This window comes from Urocampus carinirostris, chromosome 2, assembly GCF_059441175.1.
Source record: "Urocampus carinirostris isolate Australia breed hairy pipefish chromosome 2, RoL_Ucar_1.0, whole genome shotgun sequence".
Taxonomy (NCBI): domain Eukaryota; kingdom Metazoa; phylum Chordata; class Actinopteri; order Syngnathiformes; family Syngnathidae; genus Urocampus; species Urocampus carinirostris.
This window is the reverse complement of record NC_142350.1, coordinates 20,088,463-20,101,557: the sequence shown is the minus strand read 5'-3', so window position 1 is coordinate 20,101,557 and position 13,095 is coordinate 20,088,463. Positions and strand designations below refer to the sequence as shown.

At 40.2% G+C, this 13,095-nt stretch overlaps 1 protein-coding gene across 1 annotated transcript; it reads left to right on the top strand.

The window, feature by feature from the left end:
- Positions 1 to 3,138: 3,138 nt before the first annotated feature.
- mterf1 (mitochondrial transcription termination factor 1) lies at positions 3,139 to 12,638 on the top strand. Its single transcript, XM_088329323.1, has 2 exons — positions 3,139 to 3,172; positions 5,144 to 12,638. The coding sequence occupies exon 2, from the start codon at positions 5,183 to 5,185 to the stop codon at positions 6,302 to 6,304; it is 1,122 nt and encodes a 373-aa protein (XP_088185449.1). The 5' UTR covers positions 3,139 to 3,172; positions 5,144 to 5,182; the 3' UTR covers positions 6,305 to 12,638.
- Positions 12,639 to 13,095: the final 457 nt, after the last annotated feature.

Here is a 13,095-nt window from a genome sequence, read left to right as displayed (position 1 = left end):
CATTCATTAGGTGAACAATTGGGGTTGACAGGTATGTATATACAGTGCATCCGGAAAGTATTCCCAGCGCTTCACTTTTTCCACATTTTGTTATGTTACAGCCTCATTCCAAATTGTATTAATTTAATCCCTTATCACAAAATTCTACACAAAATACTCCATTATGACAATGTGAAAAAGTTTTTTTTTTTTTTTAACTTTTTTTTTTAATTTATTAAAAATAGAAAACTAAGAAATCACATTTACATAAGTATTCACTGCCTTTGCCATGAAGCTCAAAATTGAGCTCAGGTGCATCTTTTTTCCACTGATCATCCTTGAAATCTTTCTACACCTTAATTGGAGTCCACCTGCAGTAAATTCAGTTGATTGGACATGATTTGGAAAGGCACACACCTATCTATATAAGGTCCCACAGTTGAGTGTGCATGTCAGAGCACAAACACCAAGCATGAAGTCAAAAGAACTGTCTGTAGACCTGGGAGACAGGATTGTCTCGAGGCACAAATCTGGGGAAGGATACAGAAAAAATTCTGCTGCTTTGAAGGTCCCAATGAGCACAGTGGCCTCCATTATTCGTAAATGGAAGACATTTGGAACCACCTGGACTCTTCCTAGAGCTGGCCGGCCTTCTAAACTGAGCGATCGGGGAAGAAGGGCCTTAGTCAGGGAGCTGACCAAGAACCCGATGGTCACTCTGTCAGAGCTCCAGCGTTCCTCTGTGGAGAGAGGAGAGCCTTCCAGAAGGACAAACATCCCTGCAGCAATCCACCAATCAGGCCTGTATGGTAGAGTGGCCAGACGGAAGCCACTCCTTAGTAAGAGGAACATGGAAGCCTGTCTGGAATTTGCCAAAAAGCACCTGAATGACTCTCAGACCATGAGAAACAAAATTCTCTGGTCTGATGAGACAAAGATTGAACTCTTTGGTGTGAATGCCAGGCGCCATGTTTGGAGGAAACCAGGAAACTGGCAGACGAGTCAGGATAGAAGGAAAAATGAATGCAGCAATATATAGAGATATCCTGGATGAAAACCTGCTCCAAAGCGCTCTTGACCTCAGGCTGGGGCGAAGGTTCATTTTTCAGCAGGACAACGCCCCAAAGCACACAGCCAAGATCTCAAAAGATTGGCTTCAGAACCACTCCGTGAATGTCCTGGAGTGGCCCAGCCAGAGTCCAGACTTGAATCCGATCGAACATCTCTGGAGAGATCTGAAAATGGCTGTGCACAAACGTCTCCCATCCAACCTGATTGAGCTTGAGACTTATTGCAAAGAAGAATGGGCAAAACTGCCTAAAGATAGGTGTGCTAAACGTGTGGGATCATATTCAAAAAGACTTGAGGCTGTATTTGCTGCCAAAGGTGGATCAACAATAGAATAGAATAGAAGAATAGAATAGAATATACTTTTATTGTCATTGTTACAAAATGGGTTAACATATTGTGACAATGAAATTGGGCATGACACTCCAGTTTTACACATTCACAGTGAGGTATGAACCAAGAAGATAAAGGAACAGAGAAGATAAGGTTATAAAACAAGGGGGTAAGTATTAAGCAAAGGCTGTGAATACTTATGGAAATGTGATTTCTTAGTTTTCTATTTTTAATAAATTCAAAAAAGGTAAAAAAAAAACTTGTTCACATTGTCATAATGGAGTATTTTGTGTAAAATTTTGGGATAAGAGATTAAATTAATACAATTTGGAATGAGGCTGTAACAAAACAAAATGTGGAAAAAGTGAAGTACTGTGAATACTTTCCAGATGCACTGTATGAGATACATTGTGGAATTACAATGATTAGGTTCTGGTTCTGCTCAGTAAAAAAGTAAAAAATAAAAAAAATGTGATTACTTCTATTTTACTTTATCACCCCTTCTTAAATGACACGTTGCTTCAGTGAAAGCTGTTTTGCATTATGAATAGCTTGTGCTTCAGTTAAAATATTCATAAGTGGAGGACCTTGACTCTGTTGTGAGCCAAGGCTTTGTTAATCCTCTATCCTGAATCAGGAAAAGAAAAAAGAAAAAGAAGAAAAAAAGAAAAATATGAAAACATGAAATGAGTTGAAAGGCAGAAAATGAAAACAGAAAAAATGAAAATAAGGGGGGAAAATAAAAGAGAGAAAAATACATAAAAATGAAAAGAAAGAAGAAAAGGAAAAATAAATAATACACAAAATTAGCAAAAATTGCCTCACAGTAGAACAATTTTACAAAGTTTTCTTTCTTACTTTTTGTGAAAAATAGATAATTGAATTTATGTGCAAAAGAATTGGATGGAAGATGGAAAAAAAAGAGAGAAATATTCCCAAGTGGAAGCCCTCAATTGTGTTGAGAGCCAAATACTTTGTTAGTCCTCTTTCCTAAATCAGAAAAAAAGGAAATGAGGGGGAAAATCAAAAACATAAGACAAAATGAAAAGAGGAAAAAATAAAAGAGGAAAAGGCAAAATAAAAACTGGAAAAGAAATAAAAGAAGGAAAAAGATGTAAACGTGAAAAAAAAAAAGAGGAAAAATCTATAATACTCAAAATGAGTTGCCTGACAGTAGAACATTTTACAACGTTCTATTTTTTTCTCTTTTTGTGAAAAACAGAACATTTTAATTATGCGCAAAAGAAAGAAACAGGAAAGAAGAAAATTGAAATCAAGAAAATAGGGGGGAATAAATGAAAGAAAAATACTTAAATATGAAAAGGAAAAAAGAAAAAATAACATAACTATTACTTAAAAAATCAGCAAAATTGTCTCACATTACAACATTTTTACTGCGTTCCATTTTTTGAAGCAAGATAGCCCAATCACGTCCCTTGTGTCAAATAAATGCTAATCTTCTAACTTAAAACACATGTTTACATGATAGTTCATATATTTTTGCTTATTATCCAAATCAGTACCGTTATTGTTTTTTTCATACGAAGTTTTTCTAACCAATAAGGTGCTAAATAATATAGACTGACCCTTTAATTGTATGACTTAATTTATTTCCATGATCCCGTCTCTCCCATCTAGTACTGTATCGTGGTAAAAGATGAATGTCAAGCACCAGACGGCGCTCTTGGCTTGGGGGTAAAAATAAACACCCATTAAAAGCACAAACGAAGAAGAAAATAATAAATAAATAAATAAATCCCATTCAAAACGTCAGCCTGCGTTAGCTCAGCGGGTAAGTTATTTTAACTAACTAAAAAAAGCTTAAATAGAACAAAATACTCGATATATCTCTCAAAAATTGGTCGTTAGTGTCGTCTTTTGATGTGAACCTTTTGTAGTTGAAACGTGAACTGGAGTAGGCCTAAACGTGCCAGAAAAGAGGGTAAAGATATTACTGTAGTGTAGTTTTATTTGTGAAATATTTTCTGTTCTTTGGGCTGTAGGTTGTCGAAAAATCATGTTACATTCAAATGATTTGCAAATATATTTAATCAATATTTTTTCCAACGCTGTACTAGCTCTCAAAAACGTGATAAAATACTGCACTATTGTGCAACTAACTAAACAAGTCCACAAAATTTTCGAATTAAGCAACAAAAATTGTATTTAAACATGGAAATCTCGTCTAAACGGTGTTATGCAAACAACTGAGTGGGCGGTGCAACACTTTCAATATTACATGAAATGGTAAATGAACTGCATTAAGAAAGCGCTTTAACCAGTCACTGAGGACCTCCAAAGTGCTTTACAATGCACTTTACCCATTCATACACACATCGATAGTGGAGTCTGCCATGCAAGGCGCCACTTGCTCATCAATAATATTTATGGGTCTTGCCTGAGGACACTCTGAGGAGTTCGGAATCGAAACGACCGCTCTACCTCCTGAGCTACTTGACTTGTTTTAGGCAAGCAAGTTCAGGTGGAGAATGATATATTAGCTCTTATGACATTAGTTGGGTAATTAAGAGTGTGTGTTTGCGATGGAGAGAGACCAGAAAAAGCACGCTAAAGTGGAAGTGATGAGCTCTTATCGTAACATTAGTTGGTCAGTTAAGAGTGTGTGTTAGGGTTAGAGCATAAAAACATGCCAATGTGGAAGGCTTAGTGATTAGCTGTTACCATAATAATAATAATAATAATAATTTCCTTTGTATTGTCATTCTTTGTAACAATATACACAGAACGAAATGTCGATACACCTGACCCGTTGTAGCGAGTCGATGCAGCCAACAGAGGGCGCCGCCATTATACCAATTAGGTATGTCTCGGCCGAGGCGCGAACCAGCGACCTCCCAGTCTCAAAGCGGGCACACTACCATCTAGGCTAGTTATTCAATCTGGCTCCAAAAGAGGAGTGCCCACAGTTTTCTATTTGCGAGCTTTGTTGACATTTCGATGCACTTTTTGTTTAAAGTGAATTTAAGTCATGTTGGTTGTATCAACGTTTTTATTTATTGTAAAAAAACTAATTTAAATTTTTATATACCTTCATACAAGTTGCTGTTGAGCCTAATTTCCTTCCCTGTACTGTTAGTTTTCGTTTTAAGTGATACATTTATCGTTTTAGTTGTGTTGAAATAGGTATTTAAGGTTTCAGACGGATATTAAACTTTTGTTTGAATTAATAAAGAATACTCTTTGTTTCTTTTTCCATTATTGAAATATTCTTACCGCAATTTCTAAGCTTTTACATCGACTGGATACCGGCTCCAAAGATGTTATCGGCCTCCTCTTAACACTAATAATCGGTCCCGGCCCCCAAAAACACATATTGACGGATCCTTGATGCTCACTGACTTTGACTGTGTTCCTGCAGATCCTTGAAAACTACTACAATAATGAAACTATAAAACGGTTATGTGGTTTCAGTTGGGCCTTTCATAGCAGATGTATGTCTAAGGTCTAGCCCACAATACATTTAGCAACTTTGGACCATGGGAAAATTTAAATTATTCGCCATGGCTAAAGAGCTGTGCCAGGTATTTGTACGAGGCAGGATGTATTGTGTGCAAGAAATAATTGTGTTGTCGATTTGGTGTTATTTTCGATTTCGAAAGGCTTTAAATAAGTCTTTAAAAGTCTTGAAATTAACTTGCCGTGAGCTGAAGGAACCCTATTTGATTTAGATTTCAGTGTCCGAAAAGTTCTTTACAAACACATTTTGATTTGATATGAATCACTGTAAGTATGCTACTTTCAGGTCCCGCGGCGTTTGCAAAGATATCATACCGATGAAAAAATGTCTCGGCTGTTTAAAGGATTTATCGAGCTGCGGGGATTATTCACTCATCAACAACCTGTTCAGCATATTCCAATCCAATCTGCCAAGATTTGCCCTCTCTTGAGATTTTGCAGTGTAGCAACGCGTGAGAATGAGTCCCTGCTGGAAAACTTGGACCACTTGGGAGTGGATGTCGAGAAAGTTCGCCTGTGTCAGCCTGGCGTTCTCCGGAGGATCTTCACTAATGAGCAGAGCGTGGCTCATTTCCTGCAGAGAAAAGGTGCCGACCGCCATACCGTGGCCAGTATCATATCGAGGTACCCGCGTGCCATCACCCGCTCCCTGGACCATCTGGAACGCCGTTGGCAACTGTGTAAGAAAATCGTGCAGACCGATGAGATGATCATAGGGTTCCTGGACCGTTACCCGGAGGCCTTCTTTCGCTCCAGCAGCAACGAAGACCTGGAGAAGAACATAACTTACCTGTCTTCGCTGGGGCTAAGTAGCAAGGACCTCCATCGGATGATTACTGCTGCACCGCGCACCTTCTCCAACAGGCCGGAGCTCAATAAACAGAAGGTGGAATCCCTGGTTGAAATCTGCCTTGAGCTCGGCGGGAGTGATCCCGAGGAGTTTGCCAAATCGGTAATTTCCAGAAACGTTTATGTTCTTATCCGGAGCATAAAAAGAATCAAGGATAATATCAATTTCTTGCAAATGGCTCTAAAGGTGAGCAATGCTGAGCTCCTGTCCCTACTTCGAGGGCCAGTCGGGAAAATCTTGGACGTTTCCAATGAGTACCTAAAAAGTAACATGATCGACCTTCAGAAGAAGCTGCTAGCGCTGGGCTGTAGCAAAGCGGACATTGTGAAACTGGTGATGAGTTATCCGAATATTTTGTATATGGGAACGGCGACACTCGGGACTAAACTGGACACTTTGCTTGAAGGAGGAATCAAGGTGGAGCAGATTCTGGAGAGGCCCAGGGTATTGGACTTCAGTATAGGCAACATCACAGCCAGACTGAAAAAGCTTCATGGGATCGGCTATGACTTCACGACAAACGGCATCGGAATCTTGAACTTGAGTCAGAAGCGATTTGCAGCAAAATTCGAGAAATTGCTCACCTCCACTGATTGATTAAATACAACATTTTTTTAAATTCCTTTGCCGTTGTCCATTCAAGGTTGCTCTGGGTTCGTACGGGTGCTGGAAATCCTTAAAAGTGCTTGAATTTAAATGTTTTCAAGGACTGATAAGTGCTTGAGTTTGGGGTGGAAGTGCTTGTAAAGGCTTAAAATTGGTGCCATGTTTCTCCACAAGTCTGATTAAAAAAAGGGACTGGCCCTTTGATCAATGCGGCCCCTGACTGCAAATACCGTAAATTCCGGACTATACGCCGCTACTTTTTTCCCCAAACGTTCAACCCTGCGGCTTATTCAGTGATGCGGCCAATTTATGTAATTTTTCTAACAGCCACCAGCAGCGCTCGAGTACAAAAAGTAAGATTTAGACCGGTGGAATAAGTACAAAAGGTAAGATTTAGACCGGTGGAATATATGCGCCGAGGAAGACTGCAACTTCTTAGCTTGTGCACAAATTAAATTAGCGTAGACATATCCTCATTATACAAATTGCAAAAAGAAAGGCACATGACGCAGCTTTCAAGCTAAACGCAATGGAGCAGTCCGATAAAAAAGGAAACAGAGCTACTGCACGTAAACTTTACTTTGCGAGCGTGTTGCTAGCGTGTTTTGGAATAAGGGAGCGTGGGGCTATGTCAATGTGACAAAGTCTCTTTCCCATACTGAAGGAAGACGACTTTAATGACCTCAGTTATAAGGAGGAAGATAGGGACGGTTTACCATGACTTTTACATGTACGGTATGCTTTATTTAACAGACCCGTTTACTGTGTTGCGAGCGTGTTGCTAGTAGCGTTTTGCTTCCCTTCACAGGCACGGTTTGGGACGAAAGTTATAATATTATTATCAAAGCTTTGAAAACTCTCTCGGTGTACCGTCTTTCTTTGTAAATATGTGTAACCATGTATAATATGTACTTGCAACTGTATATTTTTGTAATATATTTATTTTAGAGACTTATTCTGATATGTTTTCCACGGGCGAAAACAACGTGGGCTGATGGGAAGTAGAGTAAAGGTGGGACGTGTTTGTGGACGCAGCGGACAATAGTGGATATATATTTTTCCCACCCTTACCTTTGAAAATATACATTTTTTCCCTTGGATTATTTTCAACGGGACCTGGATTCTGCAGGTCTGCATCAAACTTTAAGTACCAGTATCATTTTCCGTTTATTCTGCCGGCTGTGATTTTTGTACTGTGTACTTTACAGTATATTCTGATGTGGCTGGGCATGATGGTAGACGCATCAGGTTAGCACTGCTCGTTCTATGCGTTTATACTGTCATTGGCGTTGGTTTTAAGAGTATTGTTAATTATTAATTTTACAATTCTAACTATTTAAACATAGTTAGAAGTAAAGCAGCCGACTCCTGCCATGGCCGGGCATTATATCGGCGGGCGGAGAGTTACTTCCCTGCCCACAAAGGGTCAGATTTTTTCCCTCCCCGACTTCCTCCGTCTCAACTTCATACAGTTCCCTTGTGGGCTTATTCACCGGCAATCGGCTTTCTTCTAAATCTCTTCTCTTTGTTTCTGGTTTTTTCACCACTCCCAATTTTGTCTTACTTTTACCCCTCTTTCCAGTGCCCGTATGGGTTTTTGGAGAGTCGTTCGCCTTTTCGATTTGTTTGTCTTCTACAAATCCCGGCAATGGCGTAGCAAACAAATTTGCTAATTTGGACTCTCTTCCAGGCCCTTCCTGATTAATATGTGTTTTTGGAGTGGCAGTTGCCTTTTCTATTTGTTTGTCATGTCCAAATTCAGGTATTTTGTGAGAAATCTCATCTCATCAGCCGTACCGCTTATCCTCATTAGGGTCGCGGGGGGGCTGGAGCCCATCCCAGCCATCTCCGGGCAGTGGGCAGGGGAATTAGAATTTCCAGGTTCTTCCTGATTCAAATTTGATTCTCTGGTCTCTCCTCCAGGGGTTTTGGTAGGGACATCTGTTTTTTCAATTTGTTTGTCTTGTCCAATTTCTTTGTGCATTTCTTGATCAAATTCATTGGGTATTTCAATAACTTTATTCATTTCCTGTTCATCTTCATTGGGTATTTCTATAACTTCATTCATTTCTTGTTCATTTTCATTTTGTATTTCCATGACTTTATTAATTTCATTGTCTTTGTTATCTTTATTCATTTCATTGTCTTTGTGACATTTATTCATTTCATTATCTATGTTGTCTGACATCATTTCATTGTCTTTGTTGTCTTTGTTAACTGCCTTCCTAGCTTTCAATTTGTTAGCAAATGAATTCGGGCAGTTTCTATAGAGGTGATTCGTTTCTCCACAGAGATTGCATTTTCTGCTATTGATACATTCCTCAAAGGAATGTCCAATTGTTCTGCACTTTCCACAAAAAATTCTATCACATACCTCAGCCAGATGCCCATGCTCACCACATTTGCGACAGAGTTTCGGTTGCCCTTGATAGTGGATAAAGCCACGGTTTTCCCCCAGGAATATAGTCGACGGGAGTTGTTTCAGTCCCTGAAAGCCCTGAGGATCTTGCCGTAGTTGGACGGGTACCCTCCAGGCACCAGTCCAATAGCCTTTCTCATCCCTCACCTTCATAGCCTGGCCTTTTACTGAGCAGTATCTACTCAACCAATAACAGACGTCATCAGCACTGATTATTTCACTAAACATTCTAACAATAACAATCTTGTTAGCATTATCAGTCAGCTTCTCCACTGTAAATCCAGAAAACTGGGACCTCACTCCCTCAAAGCGATTCCAAAACTCTTGATAAAGAGCCGCTGTTTCAAAACTCACATCAAAGCCCTTGCCAGAAGGCATTTTTCAAGACTCGTATGATTCACGAGCACAATGGTGGGAAATGACAAAGAAACGAACACAGACCTTTTTTAAAAATGCAGGGAAAAACAAGAAACTTAAAGAGATGAAACGCATGTCGGGACTACAAAGAAGACTCAAACGCTATTTCATCCTAACAGAAAAGGGGATGGACTTTAATGATGAAATCAAAGAGACCAAACAAGAACTAAACGCTTTGGCGGAAATAAAGAGCAAAGGCATCATAATAAGAAGCAGAGAAAGAGAAATAGAAGAAGGGGAAAAATGTACACGCTATTTTTAAAAAAAAATTATGAGCAAAAATGAGGGGCTTTTTAAACTTCAAAACGAAAACGGGCAAATAACAAAGGAAAGTAGTGAAATAACCAGATTGGTCGAAGACTACTACAAAAAAATATTTGAAAAGAAAGAAACACATGAGAATGAAATGGGGCATGTATTAGATCATATTTCAAGATCAGTGCGTCAAGACCCCTTTTTAACATCGGACTTTACCCAAGACCAACTGAATGATTGCATAAAGACTATGAAGAAAGGCAAATCACCCGGGGAGGACGGACTCAACCTCGAATTTTACCGGACTTTTTGGGATATTTTAGCACCAGATCTGTTAACTGTTTTTAACGAATTTTCCAGTCGAGACCATATGCCAGACAGTTTCAGAATAGGGATAGTTACTCTATTGCACAAAAAAGGAGACAAAATTGACTTAAAAAACTGGCGACCCATAATGCTTTTAAACGTGGACTGTAAAATTTTCAGCAAGCTTCTAGCAACACGAATGTCTGTTGTCTTGGGAGACTTGGTTGATCCAGACCAAACCTGTGCCATTGTGGGAAGGAAGATCAGCGACAGTCTCATGCTGATCCGTGACACCATTTGTTATGCGAGGGACAGAAACATGCGACTAGCGGTCCTAAACCTAGACTTTGAAAAAGCCTTTGATCGAGTCTCGCACCAATACCTCTTCAGGGTATTGCAAAAATGTGGTTTTCCCCAAAAATACATCAAGTGGGTAGGACTGCTATACCGAGACATCTACAGCAAATTCATGATTAACGGGAATTTATCGGAAGCAATCGAGATCAACTGCGGTGTACGTCAAGGTTGCCCTATGTCTCCCCTTCTCTATGTTCTTTGCATTGAACCTTTGGCACAAATGTTAAGAAAAGATAGATTTGTCGAAGGGATCAATATCCCAGGAAGTGGGGGACAAATTACCAAGTGTGTTTTGTACATGGATGATTTTAATATTTTATGTACTGACCGCGCATCTGTTGGAAGAGCCCTTGACTTGACTGACCTGTTTGGGAGGGCGTCTGGGTCAAGGCTAAATAGAGAAAAGTCACAAGTGAAGTTTTATGGAATGTGGAAAGAGACAGAAAATGCAGGACTCCCGCTGACGGTGTTAAAGACAGACCAGAAAATCCTAGGGATAAAATTCAATGCGGATGGAGGAGGCGAGACCAACTGGGATGACGTGACAAGGAAAGTTAAGCAAAGACTTGTTTTTTGGTCACTAAGAAAACTGACAATAGAGGGGAAGGTCCTAATCATCAAAGCGATCATCCTCCCAATGCTTTTGTCAATCAGTTTAGTTTTTATGCCTAAAAGAAACGTGCTGTTACAACTGGACCGAGCCATCTTTCGCTTTGTCTTGGGCTCAAAGTGGGAAAGGATAAAAAGAGATACAATGAAAAAGAAAAAGGAAAAAGGGGGGAAAGGAGTGCCTGACCTCCAGCTTTTCCTGGGAAGCAAATATGTCTCTCCACTTCCAAAACGCTGTGGGCCCACCCAACAACCCGAAAAGTCAAGCAATGACCCGGTTTTGGATGGGCTCATATTTGCGGAAGCTAAAGCTTGTACCAAACAATCGTTTGATTCCAGTTTCATTTAACTTGCCACCAACACATCTCTTTATTCGGGATTTTTTGAAGAAGTTTGATTTGGAAACACAAGAATGTCACACTTTACAAAACCACAGGGCCCTTATTGCTATTGTGCAAAAGCGAGCAACAGTAAGCCCTGTGCGGGGGCTTGCGTTTGGCGAATCCACAACGGTTTGGAGCAACGTGAATCATCCTGCCCTCCCAAACAGACTACGAGACTTGTCATGGGTGGTGGCTCATGAAGTTCTCCCAGTCAGAGCTGTAATGCACCACCGAGGAATCTCAGCGACTTCGACGTGCCCTCGACCTGGCTGTGGCGCCCAGGAGTCGGTGAGGCACCTTTTTTGTGAGTGCAGCGCTGCCCAGGTCTTGTGGACAATGGCCGACCAACTAGGAAAGTTCCCGGACTTGCCAGCAGGGGAGGTCCCTGATGCACAGTACGTGCTTTACGGGGTGAGTCGGTCGAGGAGGTCTCGGAACGACTTTGCCAGGGACTGGCTCACTCTCGCCGCCATCAAGGACGCCATCTGGACCTCCAGAAACCTGCTGGTATGGAGGTGCAGGCAGATCCCCCCCGTGGCTGTGCTCCAAATGGCTGCAGATACCATACAATCTGCGAGCGGCGGGCCTAGGACGCAGCCATAAAGAAGACTCATCTGCACCCACCCGGAGGGGGGAGCCGGAGCTACACTGTGGGAGTCCCGGCAGCAACGGCCTGGGTTGTGGAACCCAGAAGGGAGAGGACCCACACAGAAGGGAGAGGACCCACACAGAGGACTGGAAGAGTGCTGCTTGGGAGGGTGGGATGACAGAGCTATGCCCTTGCACAATAGTATTGCCTTTTACACGCTGGTTAACTACTGTTAAAAGAAAATAACTCTGAAATTGTTTAATTGATGTTGAAAATGTCAGGAAAAAATGTTAAAACGTCGTATCATCACGTCATATTGTCAGATATAAAAAAAATGTGAATATGCTTGATGGCTGTTGAGATTGTCGTGTTTGTTTTGCTGCTGTTGGTGTCGGTGAATTTGTTCAGACCGAGGACAATCGACTTTGGCCTGGACGGATCTATTGACACTAACAAAGATGTTATATAATGAAATTGTGAATATGCTTGATTGCTAATAAGATTTTCGAGAAGGGTTGTTCAAACCTCACATTGTGCTTGCTGTTAAAAAAGTCATATTGAAATATAATAATGTGAATGTGCTTAATTGCTGTTGAGATTGTCATGATTGTTTTTTCTGTTATTAGTGTCAATAAAATTGTTCAAACCAAAAAAAAAAAATATATGCTTGATTGCTATTAAGATTTTCGAGAAAGGTTGTTCAAACCTCACATTGTGCTTGCTGTTAAAAAAGTCATATTGAAATATAATATTGTGAATGTGCTTAATTGCTGTTGAGATTGTCATGATTGTTTTCTGTTATTAGTGTCAATAAATTTGTTCAAACCATTTGCCCTTGCACAATAGTATTGCCTTTTACACGCTGGTTAACTACTGTTAAAAGAAAATAACTCTGAAATTGTTTAATTGATGTTGAAAATGTCAGGAAAAAATGTTAAAACGTCATATCGTCACGTCATATTGTCAGATATAAAAAAATTGTGAATATGCTTGATGGCTGTTGAGATTGTCGTGTTTGTTTTGCTGCTGTTGGTGTCGGTGGATTTGTTCAGACCGAGGACAATCGACTTTGGCCTGGACGGATCTATTGACACTAACAAAGATGTTATATAATGAAATTGTGAATATGCTTGATTGCTAATTCAAACCTCACTTTGTGTTTGCTGTTAAAAACGTCATATTGGAATATAATATTGTGAATGTGCTTAATTGCTGTTAAGATTGTCATGATTGTTTTCTGTTTTTTAGTGTCAATAAATTTGTTCAAACCAAAAAAAATATTCAGTTACAATCGCGGGACTCAAAGTCGGGTTTGGGTTAATTTTGTGATTGTGTTACCTGTTTTAATGTGGGCGTGTGCGGCTTATATACAGGTGCAACTTGTGTAAGTACATAAGCGATTATCCTCTTAAAATGTGGTGGGTGCGGCTTATAATCAGGTGCGCTC

Coding starts and splice junctions, on each gene's coding strand:
- mterf1 (XM_088329323.1), top strand. CDS start 5,183: ATGTCTCGGCTGTTTAAAGGATTTATCGAGCTGCGGGGATTATTCACT.